Source organism: Bactrocera tryoni, chromosome 2 (assembly GCF_016617805.1).
Source record: "Bactrocera tryoni isolate S06 chromosome 2, CSIRO_BtryS06_freeze2, whole genome shotgun sequence".
In the NCBI taxonomy this organism is placed as follows: domain Eukaryota; kingdom Metazoa; phylum Arthropoda; class Insecta; order Diptera; family Tephritidae; genus Bactrocera; species Bactrocera tryoni.
In genome coordinates, this window is record NC_052500.1 from 48,327,029 (window position 1) to 48,350,277 (window position 23,249).

Sequence of the window (23,249 nt, forward strand, 5' to 3'; positions counted from 1 at the left end):
ACACAAGGATTAACAGATCAGCAAATGAAATAAAAGCAAAACAAAAGCATTGAAGAAAAATAAAAGTCAGTAAAAAAAATTAATAGGCTAAAAGGTGTGCACGCGCTAACAAATTAATCATAAATTCGAAAAGAAATTTCGCAATTTCAATAAACGTGAAGCCAACGTTGCAAAGCTAGATTTATTTAAGCGTCATTTTCTGGTGATAATGAAAATTAAACTTGTGAATTCGACAAATAAAATGTGAGAAAAAATGAGTTAAACATTTTCATGTAATATGACGGATTTCTAAAATTTATATTTTAAAAATGATTTCGTGACATTTAAATGTGCATATGTACATATATATCGATTAAATACTGTTAAATTTTTTTTTTGAAAAGGTGAGTGGATATTGTTTTCATTTGAATAAAATATATACTAAGAAAAAGACGATTATTTTATTTTTACGAATAATAAATTTTTTAGCGATTTAAAAAAAATATATGTTGACTTTTTTGATGTTAGTAACAATGTGATAAGATAAAATTATCTATTTTATTAAAAATATAATATTTTAATATAATATATATAATATACATATGTATATACATATATAGTATATAATAAAAAATATAATACGTTTGTATTTTAATAAATAATAGTTAAAATTTAATATTTTAATATAATATTAATAATTTTAATATAAAAATAATTGTAGATTATATTGAAAAAAATATAAAAATTTTTTATTAGTTAAATTTTTTATAAATATTTATTTTATACCAATTTTTTTTCGAAAATCATAAAATTTTTAAAACGAATTTTATTTCTTAAAAGCGCAAAATCTGCGTGGACATTTTTTATTGCAACTAATTTATATTTAAATTAAGGAAAAATCGCAATGACAGCAGGTTTTAGTATTGTTTAAAGCCGCTAATTATTTAATTTTTGTAATATGCAAAAAAAATTAATAAAATTAGTTGTGAACCTTTTCAATAAAAAAATAGGGAACATTTTTTATACAGATTTATATTGTGTTTCTAAAATATAAAACTTTTACAATCTTTATGGAAAGCTTTTAAAAATGTGTCGAATGTTCCTTAGACAGCATATTATATAAAGCTGTTATAACTTTTAATACGACAGGGCAATTAGTATTAGTAGCCTAGTAAATAGTCAATGTTTATTAATAAAGTATTATGAAAAATATAATCTGAAACTCTCACCGTAAACTCTTCTCAAAAGTTTATACACAAAATTTTTTTTGTTAAAGGACGTGCTTTTTAAAAAAAGTTTTCCAAACAAAATATTTTTGTTAAAGCTTTTACATTTCACTATATTAAACTTTAAGTTTCTAGTTACCCCTGTATTTGTATAAAAATACTATTCGATTGTCATGACACGTAAATTTACTATAGAATATGGTATTTTAATATTAAATCATATACCATATACTACAATATGATATTTATTAAAAAATCTATTTTGATTATTCCATACTCTTTGGCAAACTACCAATCACATGCTTAGTAAATTTAGTAACCTAAAGAGCAGGAAGCTTTGGCGAAAACCTGCGAAGTATGTAATTTGGTTGGCTTCCTAAAACTATGCAACGACTTTAACAGTTTTAAAGATTTAACAAACTACTATATTATTTTTGATTTACTATCTGATAAATAATGAGAATCTTATCATAAATCCATGTAGGATGGTTAGGATAAACTGATAAAGCAATATTAATCATGTACTACAAAAAGCTCTCGACAGATGACTTAAAATCTAACTATGAAAATAAGATGTTTTTAATTTCTTATCTTCTTGCTATCTTTATATAATCTTTATATAATGATATCTCTTGTGGATATAACACTTATTACACTATTGTTTTTATTAGTAGTTGTGTTTCATTCTAATTGGTCAATTGTAGGCCAAGTACATACATATGTGTTATTATCATACATACATATTACATATGTACATACGTATCAGTTATATATATTCAAGTATGTATATATGTATACATTTTAAACTTTTTAACTCTGAACTCTCTGCTACAAGCAAAGATCGTAATTTTCAGAAAATTTTGGCATAAAATTAGTTCTAGAGAATAGAAAGTCTGAAAATATTTTTAAGGATCGGATTCTGCGAATTTAAAACTCTCACAGGAACTAGCATAACATACATACAAACATATGAAGGCAGCATAAAAGCTTTCCTAATTATAGCACAAAGAGAACGTTCTGCTATAACTCTATCATTCTTAACATATGGCTAACAGTAGTTAGTCATGCATGTGTTGTGTGTACCCGTAAATGAGAGAGCGAAGCGATTTCAAATTCTCTGACTGTTAGTGTTGAACTAACTAACTATTATAGGGGAAATCTAGCTGTATAAATATAAATATTCAATGGTATATTATTCCTCAAGAACGTTTCTTTTCCAAAGTGCTTATTTACGGGTTCTTAATATCTATATTGTGGATCTGATAACACTTTATGAAAATTTATTATTATTTTACGAAAATTATATTGTGTGCCCGACCGCTTACTACACTTTAACAGAGCTTTAATACAGTAAATCTAAAGCTTTTGAGCTTTGCTCTCGCGTAATGAAAAATACCTGAGAAAGCAAAAACAACGCTTTACAGTAGAAGGGAATATGAGACAGCATATTTAACACATTCTTTTTCTGACTCTAGAATCTAGTGCTTAGATGTCATTGATAAGCCAGATTTTGGAGAGTGGATTAAGTCTAATCGAGCAATTGTAAAAACGAACTACATGTGTATTTGTTTAACAGCATATCATAACATAACATAACACAACATAGGACAGCACATATGTACATGTTATACTATACACCAATCTATCTGAGTGACTAACGCAGTTATTGCGAATTAAATGTTTACCGAATTTGTTGGCACAAAGAGTATATAATTATTTTATTGATATGATAGAGCTCGCATGAGAGAAGGAAATAAATAAGAGTGCATACTTACGTGTCGACATTATCGCACCTGTTAATTGTATGCTTAGGCTTAATGTGTGCAAATAATGAAAAAACTTTTGCAAAAAAAAAACATTTTGAAAATAAAACACATAGCAATTCGTGAGATTTCTAAATCAACTTTTTTTATTTATTTATTTCATTTATTTTTTTTTTTTGTTTGCGCTACTTGTTCTAGTGTTTAGTGGTAAGCATGCAAAAGTCACGTGTCTAACATATGCTGGCAACGCGATGGCTGCGTGAACCCGCAAGCCGTTACCACATAAATTAAAAAAGCAGAGAAGACACGAAAAGAAATATGTTATACCGGTATTTCAGAAGATTATGGCGTGCAAAAGTTCAGAGGGGCGGTGGAAAATATATTTCATTATAAATTTAATTTAGGAGTTAACTGATAAAGTTGAGCAAAGCGTATTTTTAAACTAATACGTATTATATGGCTGTTTGCACTTATGTATGCGCAGCATTTATCATCGTAGTCATTAGGAAATATATTTTTAGGGTTGATTAGAATGAAAACGAGTAATTTGTTTGATAAAAAATTAATTACTAGGCATTTTTACTTTGGCGCGCTCGTAAAATACAATTAACCTGACAGATTTTTATCATGGGAGACACGCGCTATTCTAGGTAGTAATGAGCGCATTACTGGTGACATAACATAACAGTTAAATAAAAACTCATGACAGATGAGTCAAGCGCCAGGGGTACTTGAACGAACCCATGACAAAGAAGCCGAGTACAGTGCCAGAAGTACTTGAACGAAATGTAGGTTTTAGATTAGTTGCTTTTACATGTTTACACCCAGAATAGTTCAGTTTTTAAGATATCGAACTGAAATTTTGCTCATGTGATTTCTGCACCAAGGAGCTGCTAATTTGTGGAAACCGCTGATATCAGACCACTAAAGCTTATAGCTGTCATTCAAACTGACTGCTCAAAATTAATTTCGCATATGGAAAACTTTTTATTTGAGAGATTTTCATTATGAGATTTGGCACAGATTATTGCCCGAAGCATTGCTATGATTTCCGAACATATCGTTCAAATCGCACCAATATAGCATATACATACATATGTACATATGTAGCTGCCATACAAATGATCTATAGAAATTCCCATAATGTTCTTTTTATACTCTTTCATGCTATAAAAATGCATCTGTGCAGGGTATTATAGCTTGGATCCTCAGTTTGGAGAGGATATAGAGTAACAGGCCACTTCTCAACTTTATTTACAAGTACAGAATTGTTATTGCTTTTTTATGTTCATTCCATAATTAATCCAATTACATGTTTGTGTATTGAATACTTTTTTGATCACTGAATGTGATTACGAAAATTCTGTTAAAAACATTAAAACGAAACATTATGTTATATAATCATTGTATCAAGATTGGATCAAAATTTGATTTACTGACGATAAATTTATGTTCTGGCATACATACATATATACAAGTATAGATTGCTAAACCCTTCACTTATTATTTCTCCATTTGGTGCTTTAGAACCCTTTTTGAAGGACAAAATAATACAAACCCAGCTTTCAAATTCTCCAAAACAACTGCTATGAGCTTTTAAAAGGAACGTGGTTCGAGTCTTGAGGTTGACTTTAATATTATGTAATTATTTTTAATTATATCCTCTATTAAAAAAAAAAATAAGTTTAACTTGGAAGCTCCTGAACCACCTCACCCAACAAAAAAATAATTTTGAAGTTTTCTCTTTTGGTATTTACAACGCTCCTTCTTCGTCTTGTCTTATTTTATGGCTAATCGAGGTTTGTGCTTACATGTACACATACATACATACTATCTACACACATACACTAGTACATTTGGTACGTTTTTTGAACAAGAGTTTTACCGTGGAGTTTCAGCGACGTGCTCTAAGACACATAAAAGAAAGCATACCAGCAAAACAAGCCGCCATTTTATTCAACGCACATTCGTTGCCGATCTCTGATTGGTCACACTTCTTTGTGCGCGATAATTGTGTGGGTAGGCGTAGCTTTGTTAATGTCAAATGATGAACTTTTTTTTTGGGGGTATTGTCACAAGCATAATTTCCACCGGCGCGCCGCTTGTCTGATTACCGTAATCTGCAACAACAGCAACAACATATGTCTGTTTGAATGTACGGCGGCTTGTTGAAGGTTATTTACCGCAGCGAAGTGCGCTTTTGCCATATTTTTCACTGTAATTCTGCTCAAATGTTCAATGCACTCGCAAATATTCGAAGCAGCAATTCTTCCTTTTGCTTTTTTTTTGGTATTATTTTTTACGGCGCACACAGTACTACAGTCCAAAACGGCGCCTATTTATATGGTGGCAATCTTTGTTGCGGCCATTTCAGAGGTTAGAAAAGGTGATTGAAGAGCATCCAAATAATATGTGAATGGTTTGTTTTGTACATTATGGGAATTTTATGCGCCGCGTGTTTTGAAATTTCACAAACAGTGTGAATAAACTTTATTTTGCGGCAAAGTAACGCACCTATTGGCGTTCAAATTCAGTTTTCTAGGTCATTCACAAGCGCAAATGGACTATCCGAATACAAATGATGGCATGAAATGTGGGAGAGATAAGTATGTGTAAGCTGTTGGTTTAACATTGTTATTTTTGCGCTTAAGGTCCGGTTTTGTGAAATCTCCTTTACATATATAGATTAAGGTGTGTATAAAATGATCGCCCATCAATAAAATACATTTAAATTTGTCTTGATTTGCGAGTTTATGTTTAATTCTTAATACCTAATTTTTAATTCAAACGGTATTTCAGTTAAGGAGTCAGTAGGGTAATCCATTTCCAATTTTTTTTTTTGCATTTTCTGTTAATGTAGAAACCCACTACATCATTGGAAGGTTTCGAAAAAGGACCAAAAATGGTAATACTGCTCTACGTTCGGAGCGCTCGGAGTGCACACTTCAAACTTTAAACGCGTTTTTCTCAAACACACACTTTTTTAAACTGGCGGACATGATTCCGGTCGAACTACTCAACGGATTTGCTTAGTTTTTTTTTTTAAATGTTCTCAAAACGCCTGGCTATCGACCCTATATTTTGAATAATTTGTTGACAATGTTATGACAAAATTTATGTAAATAAACGTGGCGAAAAATGATAAAAAAACGGTAAATTACTTTTTATTTATCAACATTTTTTCATGATTCTGGTAGGTACGATAACCATTCACGTACTTTTTAAGAATAAATTGGGTTTTTGTGTTTTAGACGATCCAAACATGAGAAATCGTGTCCGACAGTGAAAAAACGTATCTCATTCACCCAGCCATTTCTACGACAGATGTCATCAAAAATTCCAAAAAAAATTATTTATACACTCCACGATATACATACTTCATGATATGTGAAAAAAGTCTTATTGTACAATAAAAATTTCTATGTAAACAATATCAAAAAAAAAAACAGCCCAGATTACCCCACTGATCCCTTAAATTTTTGTATCCAAAAGTATTATATAAAATTATTGCCATAATTAAAAAAAATGCCGAGTTTATTTCAAGATTTCTTTATTGACTTCAGATTTTCTATGACTTATTTCATACTTGTATAACTACCAAAACATTCACATCTTTCATATAAGAATTTTTGAGTTTGTATGTCAGCTATATGCTTTATTCACCCGACTTGCCTTGAACAATAATCTGCGCCAAATATCGTTAAGATTTCCTTTCAAATAAAAAACGTTTTCCATACAAGGACTTGAGTTTGATCGGTCTGTTTGTATGACAGCCATACGCTATAGTAGTTCAATATCGGCTGTTCCGACAAATGAGCAGCCGCTTAGAGAGAAAACGACGTGTGCAAAATTTCACATCGATGACTTTAAATCTGAGGACCAGGAGCGTGTATATAGAATCCGTACGTGTATAATTCGTCTCTGCTCATCGCCCATATTTACTTTATAAGGTATCCGACGTTTCCATCACTGTTCAGGCTATACTAATAATTTTATTTAATAATACAAATATTACCTCAAGTACTTGTGATTACTTGGAGCAACCAAGGTGCAATTGACTATTCTTTACAGTAATGAGTTTGTCTAACATGAGTAATTGATGATTGAAACAAACTCGCGCAGCTGTTCTAGTAAATTAACTGTATGTACATTTAAATATTATTCTACAATTACATGATTTAATTAAAATCGACACTGATTTGTATTTCTACGGACTTTTTAAATATACCCACTTAATTAACTATTTATAAACATTTATTCTTCAAAATCAGTATTCCTGTTCACAAATCAGAAATCACGTGTAGCAAAAACGTACAAAGTCGTATTCAAATTGCAATTGTATTGAAAGTACTCACATGACGTCATTAGCAATTCATTACAGCAATGTTTAGTGATTACCATTGGCATGTTTTGTAGTTGAGTATTAACAGCTTAAACGATACGATATGGTGAAGTAGTTGCCTAAGCATTTCACATATTTAAATAAACCTTTACAAAGTGTAGCAAAGTAGTTTACACTTTATAAAAAGTAACGATAATTACATATAACAGATATAACGATTTTCGAAAGCTTTGACGTGTGTACTTCTTTTAAAGTATAATAGTTAAGGATCAAACACTCGAAAAATGTTTGTATCCACGCATATCGTTCTACGTAAGTGCGCTAAAGCGGTCTTAGATAACACATTTTATACCGCTGTAGACTATTTAGATCGTATATCGAATATACATAATACTTGTACGAATTGTGTTCCCCACCTCCAATTTGTTTTCCATAGAAAGTATGTGCGTCAAAGAATTTCAACATTTCAGCGGTAATTTTAGTGTTGTTATTCTTTAATATGACATAATAATATTATAGTGCCTTTTATGGCTGGAAAAAGATACTTAATTTTCGTTTGTAAATTTATTTTATGTCTTGAGTTGCTAAAAATGTTTTTACGTTAGTAGTTCTAAGCAATTATACACTGCTACCGTCTTTTAAGTTTAAAATCCTTTTTCTTATATTCTTCAAGTATCATACGAGAAGCCATTTCTATTTATAATCTATATCAACAATTTTTTTTGCAAATTTCCATTCCATATCAATATTGAAAATAATTTAAACTAATCTAACTGGGCTTATCTTTCGTTAATTTGGAAAATCTCCATAATTTCGAAAATGCCTGTTGTTCTTACTTTGCTGACTGCAGTTCTGAAAAGCTTTTAATTCCAACACTCGACGTTTTACTGCAATTTTTAATTATCCTTAGATATTGGCAAATTCCTGGAAGGCAACTAATGTGATTTTGCTTTGTGAGTTCCTTTTAAGTGGTCACTCTCACAGGTTTGTACTTTAAGTTTCAATTATCATTTGTATTATTAGATGACAGTAAGTAAATATTTTGATGGAGTTACATATTCTTACACCCTTTATCAAGATCTGTCAAGGAAGGGATTGCGTGGGATGAATTTCGGCTAACTGCGTCGTGTTTTAACGCGTTTTTCTCGAAACTGTGTTTTTGAAGTCGGTTGGCAAGATTGCTCGAGAACTACTTAACCGATCTTCATGAAATTTTACACAAGTCTATGAAATACAACTCTTAAAGACTTGGACTATGAATTTTTTTCGATTATAATTTACTTTTCATTTTTTTTTTGTAAAAATGTCTGCCCAAAACAAAATTTTCATTTTTTTTCCCCTCGCCCAAGTTTTAAGTTAAGGTTTTATATAAAAAAATTATTTTTTTTACTTTAAATGACACTGTTAGGAGTCATTCTGCCAACGCGGGCGCATCTTTTTCCCGAGGGTGACCAAAATGGCTTAGTTTAAAATATTTTTTTTCCAAAAATTTCAGAATTTCTTTTGTTAATAGTGTATGTTTGTAACTGTAACAAAGCTGTTGAAAAAAGGCTGTGCTTTACCCGAGGAAACCCATGTAACCCCTTATGAGAGATTATTGTGAATTTAAATCAAATTTCAACTATGCTCTGTGTTAACAAATGGCATTAAGTAAATATATTTATTGAGCTTCAAAAGCTCTAAATGCGCTTGAACGGTTCTGTCCATAGTCCACTTTGCATTGTCAGATTGCAGTTAGTAAGTATGTATGCACATTTATTAAAATAAGAGCGTTAATATAAAATATGAAATGTTCATTATACAAGCTATCGATATTATATTATGAAGAAAACTCTACATATTCTTAATTTTTCTAAGTCATCTGGTTTCATTAAAACCTGATATTACTTTGTTGATTAAATTATACATATGTACAAGTATGTACCCGTTAAAACAAACGTTCGATGCTGTGATAGCAGTGTATTTGGTTTTCCTTAGAGCTTTTCCTATTTAACTTATTTGCCAATTATACTTTCTTCTTACTTTTCCGGCTTGAAATGTAACAAATGTCCAGGGTTGGGCAGTTTTGAAAACAAAAATCTTTTAAATCCCAAATTCGGAATTAAAAATGGAATACGATATTTAGTTTTAATTGCAAGAGGTTTGGTATTAAAAATTGAGAATTTTATTTTTTTTTCATTTTAAAAACTTAATTTTTAATCTTAAATTTAGAATTAAAAATTGATAAAATATAGATCGTTCGCATGTACAATATCAATTTGCCGTTCAGTGCTATAGAGTAATGAATATGATGGCGCTGTAAGAGCGCCTTTAGTTCAAAATGGTAGAATATGGTAAAAGGAAGTATGAAACGCGAAACGATAACAATTCTAAAAAAATGTATGTTTGTACCTACGCATATCGAAATTTTGCGGATTTTTTTTATTTTTTTCGCGTGTTTGGGATGAAAAATTAAAAATAAATCTTTAATCCAGGTTTGGAGTTACAATTTCTGTTTTTTTTTTTAATTTTATTCAATTCGTTATTTGAGATTAAAATTTTATAAATTACTTCTAAGTAAGATTTTCGTAATTACAAAAAAAAAAAACAAAAAATAAAAAGTAATTAGATCGAACATTAATTAATTTTTTACAGCATTAATTCCAACACTGTTTAGGCCTAAATTTTTGTGACTAAAACGGAAAAAAAAACTGTATATACATTAGTTCTGTTTTTCTGTACCCGCTTAAATAAGAAGCTATTTACTGTCTTGATGCTTTGAAATTTAAGCTTTATGCTATATGAATTTAAAAAATTAAATAATTTCTAGAAAACTTAAGACTGAACAATCATTTTGCGCAAACTTAATTAGTTTAGGTTAAATATACATATGTGTTAATCAACTCGCCGCAGATTCGCTTTGAGATTAACAATCCTTAGAGATTATATTGAAATAACATACTGCTTTATGATCCGCTTGAGTATGCTCAAGCGATTACGTGTTGAATTTGGTTATTTACTAAATCCGAGCATAGTTCATATCAAGCATATCGCCACCTAAAATTCAAAACAACATATCATCAAAAAATCGAAATTGGGGTTTTATTGTTTACGAGTCACTACATTATGTTGCATATATGTATGTAGCATAAAATTTTCAGCTTCCGCTGCCAGATATAACCAATATATAGACAATATATAACCAATCTGTAACCAATATATAACCATTTTATAACCAATATATAACCGTTTTGTAACCGAAACTCTAATTTTATTTTAATATGAGATGTTTCTATTATATCGTTTTCCCTACGCCTGTAAACTTATGAAAAGTGATGTTACGTTATTTTGCATTTTAGGTGACAATACTTGTATGTATGAATGGCAGTTCAGCTGTAAACTGATCACTATTTTATAGCTTTTTTACTGGATTAAAAAAGTTCAAGTAAACTGTAACCGATTTCGCGTATTACGTTTGAACATTGCAATAAAATTATTAACATTGTATTAGACTCCTCAATTATCAGCAAAACGATTAAAGGGTCCCTTTTGACTTTCTTACGAAAGCAAAAAGTCAAAAAAATTCCATTCCTAATCAATGTCAAGCAGTTGTAAATGCTGAGGCGGACATTCTTTATTGTAATTAATGTTTAATTTCAACAGCTGATGAAATCGATATGCGCTAATATGTCGGCATGTAAACTTATGAGCTTGCGAGCATGTGTAGAACCAGTAGCGTAGCTACAACTTCGGGCGCCCGGGGCCAAGGATGTTCTGCCGCCCCCCCTATATCTACCTACCTACAAGTTTCATGAGGTGGTTCGAACAAAAGTGAATTTTTACCAAATATCTTCGATATTAAGTATGTAAAATTTAGGAACTACAAGCCACGCAACTTCTGAAGATCCAAAATTCCCACAATACGATTTTTGAGGAAATTGATAGTAAATTTACAAGACATCTTATTAAAAGCCATAGAAAAAACCCATTTTCGCCCTATATCTTGTACACTTTCGACACAATTTGCAGGAATTTTTGCCCGAATTGGTGTCAGCGAAGATCGTTTTGCCGCCCCCAAGACGTTGCGCCCGGGGCGACGGCCCCCTTCGCAACCCCACCCCCCCTAGCTCCGCCACTGTGTAGAACGTACGAGCCTGTCAATGGTGATCTTTACCACCCTATCGTTTCAATCAGTTTGGCATTCGAATTGATAGCATTATCATATTCATGTAACTAACCACACATGTCGACATACATACAAATGCAAATGTGTATATATACATACATATGTATATGCAGTATGAGTATGCGCGCATTTATTGCCGCGTGCCAGCAACACTTACGTATACATTTAATTGAAATGATAACAATATGTTGAAAATATCAGTAAGCAAATGTCACGACGTGATCTACGTGAGATCACAGATCTAATCGCTCATTCGTTAATTGAAATAATGAGTACACAAAATTATTACCCGCGCGCAGTAAACTCCATTATTTTGCTTTTTGTTTGTAGGCGCTTCATTTGGCATTGCTTATCTTGGGAATCTCTTTGCGGATTAACGGCATGCCAAATTCAGATAAATTACTAGGGCGCCGGGAATATTCTTGAATGCAACAGCTGCGCTGCGGCTGCGGCGTCAGTAAAAATAGCACAAAAACGTGTCTGACTGTGTTAGCGCCGCGAATTGCAAATTCTTGCGGGCGATATAATTAAAGCAGCGATCACTTCTTGCATACAGTTTTTGTTGTAGCACCTTTCCTTCCGCTCAGCGTTCAGCGTTCAGCGCTTAGGGTACATGTGCTATGTAATTTTGCCGACGCTTGCATAAATATCTTATACTACATTTTTTCTTTGCTGCAATGCGAAGCCCTCGTCCGCGCAGTGACGCGCGGCAATGTGCGTCGTTGAATGGGTTGGCTTGCGACCCAAACGTAATCACGTTCGTCTGGCTGACGTAGGAGATTCGATTTATTACAATGCGCACGCATACAAACGCGCGCGCGCGTTCATACACTTTACATGCCTCGGCATACCGTTTACTAGTGCAGATACATAGCCGAAATGTGCGCGCGCGTGAGTGTTTGTGCATGGCAAATGTTTGACGATCTCTTTTGGTTACTATCTGCTTGGCCGCCAGCTAAGCGCATACGGTGTGTATGTGCATGTGCGCCTCTAAATTGCAAGCAATGTCTGCATACTTGATATTTCAATGTTTGGGCCAAGCGCTCACGCTCAGCGCGCCGTGCTTTGTAAGCTGATGCAATTTCATTAGTGATTTCATGACGAAAGGTAATCGCTCTCTGTCTGCATAGTGCAAGCTTGTATATTTTTTGCATAAACACACATTCACGTGTGCACAAAAAAGTGTAGAAGGCAATTTCAGTGTACATACAAACACACTTAACAACTTACATGGCGGCATACTTACACTCAAACACATATACATAACAGTTTTTAGTGAGCAGTTTGTGAATGTCTCAAGTAGCCGGGTGGGCTGAGCGTCAAAGGGCGGTTGCGCGGTGTGGCGGGTGTAGCGTTCGCCCAATTACTTCGTAGCTGTAAGCGCTGCGATTGCTTTGATCACTTACTAGTGACGCGGCGCTGCTAGTGCTGGTGCTGCTGCTGCTGCCGCCGCCAGAGCGTTTCGTAGTTTATTAATAAATCTAGTGCGCTCGTTAGGCTGTCACTTCATTCATCAAATGTGTCGCAAGGTGGCAAGACGCGTGTCGCGGCGGTGTCTACTTAAAAAGCTATAAATCACACTATCGTAACGCATTCGAAAGAGTTACTAAATAAATGGCAACAAATTGCAAGTGTTTGAGGAAGTTAATTCTGAAGTGTTTCAAGTACCAAAATTGCAGATAAGCTTGTAGCTTCTTAAAGAAAAAGAACGAATGCACTCAGGTAGTTATTATACGCAGCGATAATGCTTTGCAATAAATAAATATGTGGATGTGTATGCGCGTCAATCAAATTTCAAGTATTAGTTAAAAGTATAATCACACTTAAAAATTTTGCTTGGAAAAGGTTCGAGAAATGACGCCACTAATTAATTTGGAAAGAATTGCGGTCATGTACACCTCCTTCCAAAAATTTAACAAATGTGTGTTCTCTATGAGCTGATAGTGTTCTAATTATACGTGTCATCGGCATGCGAGCGTAAAAAAAATTGCTTAATGCGCACTAGCTGGGTTTGTGATCATACTTTGAATAAATTTTGAAAGAAATATGAAAAAGGACTAATGGGAAATTTACAAAAAAAATATTATAAAAAACGGGACTAGCGCAAAAACAAGAAAAAGAAAAGTATGTAATTATGTTAACATTATAAGAAAAATTTTTTAAACATTATAAAAAAATATATATTTAAGAGACAAAGTTATAAAAAAACGATTGAAAATCTTCATAAAAATTTTGTTAAATGAAATGTTGTGAGATAATAATATCAATTATTTATAATAAACAATTTAAAATAAATTTTGAAAATACTTAATTATAACAAAAAACATACAAGAAATTATTAAAAATAAAATTAAAATTTTTCAACAAGTTTATAAGTGAAAAAAAGCAAAGTTATAAAGATATAATATAAAAAACATTCATAAAAATATAAAACAAAATATTATGATATAACTGTATAAAATGCTAATAAAATATATTAAAATAAATATATTTAGAAAAGACAGAATTATAAAAAAATCAAAAAAATTATTAAAAAGTACTTTTGGCCAAAAATATATACAAATAATTCTTTTTTTATAATTTTGTGTCTATAAAACATTTAAAAATAATAAAAAAAAACAATTTCAAAAATATCCAAAAGGAAAAACTTTTGAAAAAACTGTTTACTATTTGAAGTAAAGTATTCAATAGTTAGTGAATGTTTTTAATATGCCTATTAAAAACGTGATTTTTTTATCGTTATTGAAACATACACTCGTGGCCACTCAAATCTTACCACTCAAAAATTTCAAGTATAGTGCATATTTGACTACACTTTATAGCGGTACTTTTTGCGGTATAGAAATTTTTTATAAAGAAATAAGTTAATCACATTTTATTAATCAAAAATATTAAAAATTTAAAACAAAACACATTCAGCAACAGATAAATCAATTGGAAGATAGCGAGATTTACGAATACAAAATGATATCGAAAAATTTTTTGTTATTTTTTTTATTTAATTTCATTTACACTATAATCGAAATTAATATTTTGTTTCATTTTTTTTTAATTGAAACACGAAGTTTAGTCGGTGTAGTCAGAAAAAAAAATTAAGAAAGTATAGTGGTAAGGTTTGTGTAACCACGAGTGTATAATTGTTACAAAAACCACAAAAACATTTTTCTCCGGAATTCGTATGTAAATTACATTTCAATATTCACAGAATTGATAATCGATTGAACTCGCGGCCAATTTGGTGATTGGTGCTGTAAGCCGATGAATTCGTAGTAATAACGAAGCGCTTTCAAGTGTCGGATACCAACAAAGTTACTACAACTTTAGAATGCTTTAAAAGTTACAAATAAATATGGTATAACGAATATGAGAAGCGAATATGTGTTTTTTTCTGGCAGTCACTTTAATGCGAAGAATTTTCAAGCGTTTAGTTGTGCCAAATATATGCCTAAAAAAAATTATATAAATTTAATTTTTAATATTCAAATATCTTAAAATGTGCTTTATATTTAACAGTTACCTTCTTTCTCTCTTTACAGGCGCAATTTCATGACACATTCAAATTTTCAAAGCCCACAAAGTGACAAATCCCAGTGTTTATAAATTTTTCCAAATGAATTGGCTTTGAAAAAGTGCTAAACATATAAAGAACAAGAAAAGCAACAACTTAAAACAAAACTATAGTGCAAACCACCTCTATGTTTTTAAAACAACAACGGACTAAAGTGGGGTTTTTAATGTTACCAAAAAGATAGTAAATCAGTGAACATACAATAAGAAAGCATATATTTGCATAGCTAACAAAGCAAGTGAATATTAACGGTAAATAAGTAATTTAAACGCCGTCAACTTCAAACACCAAAGTAAACGCCATCAACGCACACCGTCCAAACTACTAAGCCCAGCCATGGCCAAGTGTTTTATCCTATTCATACTGATCGCCTTCGTCGTGCTCGATCACAGCATCATCTATGGACGTTACCACAGTGACACACATGGTCCGAACGACTCTGACGGCCGGCAAGCGATTGCGGATCACATGCGTCCAGCACAACACCACAATCACCGGCATTTACTGTCGGCGCACACATTGCCACACACAGGCAAGCGTACGCCGCATGTGAAGAACAATCGACCGCGTGTTGCTAAGTCGCGACGCATACGACAGTCGTCGTGGCAAGAGAATGTGCCGCCAGATACTATAAGTAGCGCAGAGCAGCGTGCGGAACGCGAAGAAGCCGAAGCGGCGCTGCGACGTTACGTGCACATACAACGCCACATGGCGCATCAGCAGGAGCATCTGCTGCATCACCAAGACGAATACGGACGTAATCAAAAGCAAAGGGCGACACAAATACAAGAGTGGCGATCCGAAGAGCAGCAAAAGCAGCGCGATGTGTCGCTATACCCATTTAATATGCGCATGCCGCGTATTTGGCAGCACTTAGGCGGCACCGCGGATGTAATGCTCGGCGATGCGCCGAGCTATGACAGCGTGGAGACACAACGTTTCGATGTGTCACTGCCGCTGGCGGAGACCACTAGCGATTCTGATGAGCTGGATGATTTTTTGGCGCCCACTGTGGAAGCAGAGCAGAGCAATTCGCTGGAATCGGAGTCGGAGTCGTCAGAGAAGGAGCAAAGCTCGGAGACTGTAAGACAACAAGAAACCAACGGTAAGACCGATTGTCCAAAATGTGAAAGTAGTCGGCGCGTGGAACACATCAGCGAGGAAGAGCTGACACTGCTGCGCATCGAGTATGTGAAACAACAGATTTTGGAGAAGCTGCGGCTGAAAGAGCGTCCCAATGTGTCGGCGGTCAGTTTGCCCAAACCTATTTATGAGGGCACAACCATCGATGAGGAGGAAGAGGACAGCGCTAAAAATAAGGAAGTAGATGATTACTATGCGCGTACGAGCAAAAAGTTCATCTTCCTGCAGAAAGGTGAGTGCAACGGAATTGTAGAGAAAACTATTACATTATTGTACTATTTGAATTTACTGTTGTCTGCTAATGAATTTTTAACTCATCTACAACAATTTTTCATTTGCAGAAAAACGCGAATGTCAGCGTTTGGGCACGAATTCATCCATGTGCTTCTCGTTCAAAATCGACGATGCTGATGCTGATGGCTTCGATGTCAATACCGCTGTGCTCTGGCTCTTCAAGAGTAAAAGCAAACGCACGCATAGGCGAAAAGCCGCGCGTACAAGTCCGCAAACCATTGTCGTGTCGGAAGTGCAGCAAAACACACACCCGACCTATTTACCAGTCGTGAAAACAATCGCCATACAGGCGATCGATGTGCAAGGTGAGTGTGAGCTTATTTTAGCTGTGCTTTTATGACTAAAGTGTTTAAAATAACGATTAACTACGGAAGAAATCGGGTAGCTTAGGAATTTAAAGTCTTTGTAGACGCTGCCTTTAAAATACATATGATTGATTCTCACAAGTCTCCAGTGGAAAAGATTGAATATGTTTTTTTCCATTTAAACTTTAACTTTTAAAAGCGCTGTGAAAAATCTTTTAATCCGCTGGTGATCGTGTTCGGTCATATTTACCCAATAATGTTATTATACATACATATTTACGTATGTATTGAGGCGAAACTGCAAACTTTTTACAACTTTTTTTGAATCCAACGTATTTCTACCATTAAACCGCAAAATCATTTCATACTGATTGAATAATACAAGTATGTTTGTATATAAATATCTCCCTTCGGTTTTTTTGCTCTTTATTCAATGCCTTATAAAAAGTGTTGCAGTGATCGGATTTAGTTCAAATACAAGTATGCGCCGTTTCGTTCGATAATCTGTTTTCATCTAGACGGCAATTTCATAATACCACTCTCGTAGAAGCCCTCCTCCTTATTTGCGAAGAACTCGGACAGCCACTTTTCACAAGCCTCTTTTGAGTTGAACTTTACACCCACAAGGGCGGTCGCCATGGACAAGAACTGGTGGTAATCACTTGGCGTTATGTCCGGTCTATATGGTGGATGCGATAAAACCTCCAATCCGAGCTCTAGTAGCTTCTGAAGGGTCATCAACGAAGTGTGTGGTTTGGCGTTGTACTGGTGGAACACTACACCCTTCCTGTTGTCCAATTCTGGACGCTTCTGATCGATCGCCTGTTTCGAGCGGTGTAGTTGTTCGCAGTAGATGGTAGAATTAAGCTTCTGGCCATATGGGAGTAGATCATAGTGGATAATTCCTTCCAATCCCACCAAACACACAGCAAAATTTCCCTGGCCGTCAATCCCGGCTTGGCCACTGTTTGGGACGATCATCGGCCTTTGATCACTACCGTTTTCGCTTGATATTGTCGTATTTGATCCATTTTTCGTCGCTAGTTACCATCCGCTTCAAAAATGGGTCGAGTTCGTTTCGTTTCAGCAGCATATCGCAGGCGTTGATTCGGTCCAGAAGATTTTTTTTGCGTCAAATCATGCGGCACCAAATCATCAAGCTTTTGTTTGTATCCAGCCTTCTGCAGATGGTTTAAAATAGTTTGATGACTAACTCCCATCTTCTGGGCGTTGTCACGAGATGCCGGTCTAACTCGAGGTTTTACATGATTTGATCGGTATTTGGCTTATACATGGTGTCGTTTTCAGCCGCTCTGAATCGTCGAAACCATTCCTCCGCAGTTCGAAGAGATACAGTATCATCCCCCAAAACACCATTAATCTCACGGAACGTTTCTCTCGTGGTTTTGCCTTTAACGAGGGAAAACTTTAAAATTGCGCGAATTTCGGCGTTAGTGAACTCCATGTTTACATGTCTATAACCGTTTAATGCAATATCCAAATTAATCATGCGTAGCGTCGTTTTGTAGGTTATGTTAAGACCTTTCAAAGATGTATAGTACTCCCAGATACGAGCTCTGTAGCGCTTTATACATAGCCGCGAAATTCAAAAGGCGGAAGGGAGATATTTGACAACCTAATATACGTATGTATTGAGGCGGAACTTTAAACTTTTTACAAGTTCAAGTATTTCAAACATTAAACCTCAAAATCATTTCATACTGTTTGAATAATATGTTTGCATATATCTCAACACATAGTATGTATTTCTCTCCACCCGACTTGAAGTACATTCCAAGAACTGTTGAGCTTTTATAGTACACTTTATTATATTCTATAAAACCGGTTGTTTCCAGCGCCTGTGTTATCTTTGTAGGCATACAAATTTGTGAAGCTGTAAAAATTTGTTATTCAATACAAAAACAGCAACTGAGTTAAGGACAAAGAAACAATTGATAGCTACCAAATCATTCTGCTTGTCTTTCTCAACTACACACACACAGCATTTATATATTTTTTTAAAATTTAATGGGTTTAGCATAATGTGGGGTCTTTGAAGTGTCATTTTTAATCAAGAAGTCAATGGAATTATTATAAATATAAGATTAAAAATGCGAATCAGGCTCACTAATTTTACTGAATTTATTTATTAAAATATAATCCAAGAAACCGGGTTGCGAATTGAGATTCAAGCAATTATGTAAGGCAAAAAGAGCTAAACCATGTTGATATCTTATAAAAAATGAGTTTTCATTTTTTAAAGATAAGAAAAATATTAGAGCACGATGTATACAAATGCGAAAAAATGTGAATTCTAAAAAAAATTTTGTTATTTTTAATTTTAAGTTTGGGATTAAAGTTCTCTTCAATCCGATATTTTTTAATTTTAAGATTTATTTATAATATTTAAACCGATTTTTGTCATAAAACATTTTATTTAATTTTCATTTGAATATCTGGAATATTTTTGATTTTTAAAATATTTTATCACAACTTAAAATTATGAGTACATAAAGACAAAACAATTTGAGTGTCACTTAATTTAGACAGACTTAAGCTTTTTTAAGTGTGTGTGAATAAGCCACGCTGCAATTTTCGTATACAAAAAAATCTCAAAAATGCCGATTCGTGATTTGGACTTTCGCCGATCACGAGTCTGAAAAAATGTGTAAACAAATGGCAAATGGAGTAAAGAACAGAGTAAAAAAAAATTATAATAAAAAATAATAAAGGAATTAAAGACATGATGAAATAAAGCAGATAATTTTTGTTTTCTAAAAAATATTTAAGAAGAAGAAATGTGAAAATAAACAATATGAACAAAATTTGCAACAACAATGATAAATCCGCATTGATGAAGCGCAGAAATGAATAGTGAAAACAAATAAAAACAAATCAATAAGGAATAAAATACCAAAAAAAAACAACACATAGCTTATTAAATAGGCGACTATTTGATTATTGACCAAATTAATAGCTTTCTGGTTATCTATAATTACTAATAAATACTAAAAGTTGCACGCTAATAGATGTTTTTCTTAATTTAAAGAGCCCACTGCGCAAATTAAGCTTTTTAGATTCAGTTTGGTCATTTGACCTCTTTGATTAAGAGAAGTATAACATTATGGCATACTAAAAGCACATCCGGAAGCGCTTTTTTGGGTTCTAGTGTGCCTTCAGCAAAAAATTATTGAAAATACTTAAAGTTATAGGATTTTTTTTTTTTTTTACAATAGACAATGTAAAAGTAGAAAAAAAAGAAGTTTCCTTTCATTGTAATTCTGCGACTTTGAAATTTTATTTAATTAATTAAGTGCTTTACTGTTAAAAAAGTTTTAAAACATTTCATTTTTATTGAAAATGAATTAATTTCGATGTTGTTGTTGTGTTGAAAGCTAAATTTTCTTGTGTCAGGCCAATGAGAATAGGTAAACTGCAGAGCTTTCGCAGCTTTCGTGAATTTTATAACAAAAAATTAAGCTTTCACCTGTATACAAATCACTTGAGATATTCAGAATGCAATATTTTTAAAGCAAGAAGAGAGGTTGTTATTTAAAAAATAGTTTTCATTTAAGAAATATGTTGTTGTAAATACTAAAACAATAATAACTAAAAAGACAAACAGCTTTTTTTAAGTAAAATAGTTTTATGCCTATTATTTTGGCCTAAATTAACACATGTTGGTCAGGAGAAAATTTACATAATTTTTTAATTTTCAGATAAATAAAATTTGACATTTTTTTTATTTTTAACTTTGACAATTTTTTTTGAATTTGAATTTTAATTTCGGAAAACATTTCTAACCGAAAAAGACAAGAAAAAAAATATATTTAAAGTCCTTGGCCATACTTCCGATTACGTCATCCATACGGTTTGCTTAAAAATTTAGACAGAGTAAAAAGTTGTAATTTAAAAAAGTTATTTCAATTAAAAAAAATGTTTTATTTTAAATACTAAAACAATAATAGTTAGAGAGACAAAAAAGTTGTTCTAACTGTTTAAAAAAATATTCTCCGAGTATTTTTTGACCTAAATTAAAAAATATATCATATAATGTTTTATTTTGTAAACAAATAGATTTTGCCATGTATTTAATTTTAATTTCGAAATAATTTTTTTAACTTTAAATTTTTTTTTTGAAACTTCATATTTTTTCGGAAAAAACTTTCAATCCAAAAAAGACAAATGAAAGATTTAATTTATCACATAAGAAACCTTTGCATAAATTCTGAGGCAAATCTGAGCTTTTAGAGCTTTCAAGAAATTCATTAGTGTAATAAAGCTTTCACTTGTGTTATAAAAAAGTTGAAAGTTTGAGGAAATCTGAGCTTTTGGAGCTTCCATGAAATTCTTAAGTATAGTAAAGCTTACACTTGTGTTAAAAAAAACCTACAACCCGTAGAATTCAAACAATAGTTTTTCTAGGCTTTCATTGGAGGTTTTTAATAAAATACTTCTTACTCGTGAATCCCAAACCGACTTTCATTATTCTTTTTTAATTCGAACTGACAAATATTACTAAAAAAAGAACACATTACAAAAGCATACTGTTACATAAACTTCAGCTTATGTTACTGTGAAATACTATATTTCCTTAAATTTCGAGGATTGATTAAAGGTAAAGAACAACAAGCCTCGGATGAGAGAAGAAGATTAAAGGCATGGAAACTTGTGAAAAAATAGTCAGCATAACAAAGTCATTAAAATCTGAGTATTTCAACAAATTGCCGAAGCGGCGAACTTCTTATCAAATGCTGAAAAAGTATTAAAAAATTAGTTCAGCTTTTATTTATAGACTTTTTTATATCAGTTGCGTGACACCAAGCGAATTTTAGCAAATTATTATAGAGCGATTTTTTTTTAAATATTTTTTAGGGTCTTTTATGTTTGTCTTTTAGCATAGCTTTTCGTGTATTATTAATTATATCTCTGTTAATAAAATAATTTTAATAATGACGTTTTTCCTTTCTTAATTGCAGACGAATGGATGAAGATCGATATTGAATGGCCCATCAAACGTTGGTTCGGCAATCACGATCTCAGCCATCTCATACACATCTCATGCCGCACTTGCGACATGGCCGCAATGGAGGATATGATATCCGTTGACAAGGATTATCGACCCTTTATAATGGTCGATACGCGTAATCGGCGGCGCGCTTCACGCCAGAAACGTGGCATCAATTGCACCGACGGTGTAACGGAGTGCTGCCGTGAGAAGCTCTACATCTCATTCGATGAGATCGGTTGGGGTGATTGGATCATTCAACCGCGCGGCTATGATGCCTACTTCTGTCGGGGCACCTGCGGCAGCGTAGCCAGTGTGGCACAGTCGGCGACGCATCACAGTGCCTTCCTGCAGGTATTGCATATTATTTCAATTATGAGATAAAAATTTTCTTTTTGCTTTCGTTTAACACGTACTTATGCGCTGTATTGTTGTTTCTTGCAGAAAATTGCATTGTCGCGACGCAACAACCGTGACAGCAAACCGCTTGAGCTGGTACCTTGCTGCACCGCCAAACAGTATTCTCCGCTGAAGCTCGTCTTTATGGATAGCAATAATACTGCGACACAGAAAACCTTTCCGAATATGGTTATTGAGTCGTGCGGCTGTCGGTAGTCGTATCGTTGCGTCGCTCGCGACGCCAGCTGAATGCATACTGTATTATCGCCTTAGTTTGTAAGCTTATTTGTCTCAAATGTCTCGCATTAATTTGAAAATCCATAAACATTGCATGCATGACCGTTTTGTAATTATAAGTCTCATTCAGTTACCTTTAAGTAATCATTTGTTTTTCCATCCAGCCAATTAGCATTATCGTTGTTAAACCGTTTAGTTTTTTTGTTGTAAATGCTCATTGAACTTAAATCGCTGCCATAAAATAATTAATTTATATTTAGGCTTAATTGATTTTAACATTTTCTGCTGTTTTTTATAAGAACTGCTCAGTACTTAAGCTCTCGAAGAGATATTAGTTACTATAACTGTTAAGATTTTGTATTAATTAGAGTTTTACCAAAAATAATTTAAGTAGTTACGTTTTGGAATTGTAAACATTTAGTTCAATTTCTAGTTAATTCATATTTTTTAAGACTTAGTTATATTGGGATGCTCGAGCGCCATTAGCATATTTAACAAATATAGAATTAAAACTAACTTTAACTAAAATAAGCTAAAATGAAAAAATAAAATCCAAAAATGTACTTTGTAAACACTGTAAGCTTTGTTCTCTTTTTCTCTGTCTCATTGGTCTGTCTCATTCAAAACTATTCCAAACCATTAACGGATATTAAACGAAAAGTGAATTAAACGTTGCCTACATTTAGGCATTTCTACTAAAACGAATCATTAACAAGTTCACTTGCTAGCTTGGAAATAGTGCTTCCGACAAATGAGCAGCTCCTTGAAAAGCTCCACACTTCAGATGGGACATGACTTAATCGACCCAGCCCGCCATGCT

General features: G+C 33.0%; 1 protein-coding gene across 2 annotated transcripts; it reads left to right on the forward strand.

The window, feature by feature from the left end:
- The first annotated feature begins 347 nt into the window (after nucleotides 1–347).
- Nucleotides 348–22,905, forward strand: LOC120769661 (growth/differentiation factor 8). Of its 2 annotated transcripts, none has more exons than XM_040096770.1 (5): nucleotides 348–383; nucleotides 15,012–16,418; nucleotides 16,528–16,785; nucleotides 21,765–22,147; nucleotides 22,238–22,905. In XM_040096770.1, the coding sequence occupies exons 2-5, from the start codon at nucleotides 15,380–15,382 to the stop codon at nucleotides 22,406–22,408; spliced, it is 1,851 nt and encodes a 616-aa protein (XP_039952704.1). In that variant the 5' UTR covers nucleotides 348–383; nucleotides 15,012–15,379; the 3' UTR covers nucleotides 22,409–22,905. The 2 variants fall into 2 exon arrangements, with proteins under 2 accessions (XP_039952704.1, XP_039952703.1); XM_040096769.1 differs by lacking the exon at nucleotides 348–383 and adding an exon at nucleotides 13,020–13,197.
- The last annotated feature ends 344 nt before the right edge of the window (nucleotides 22,906–23,249 follow it).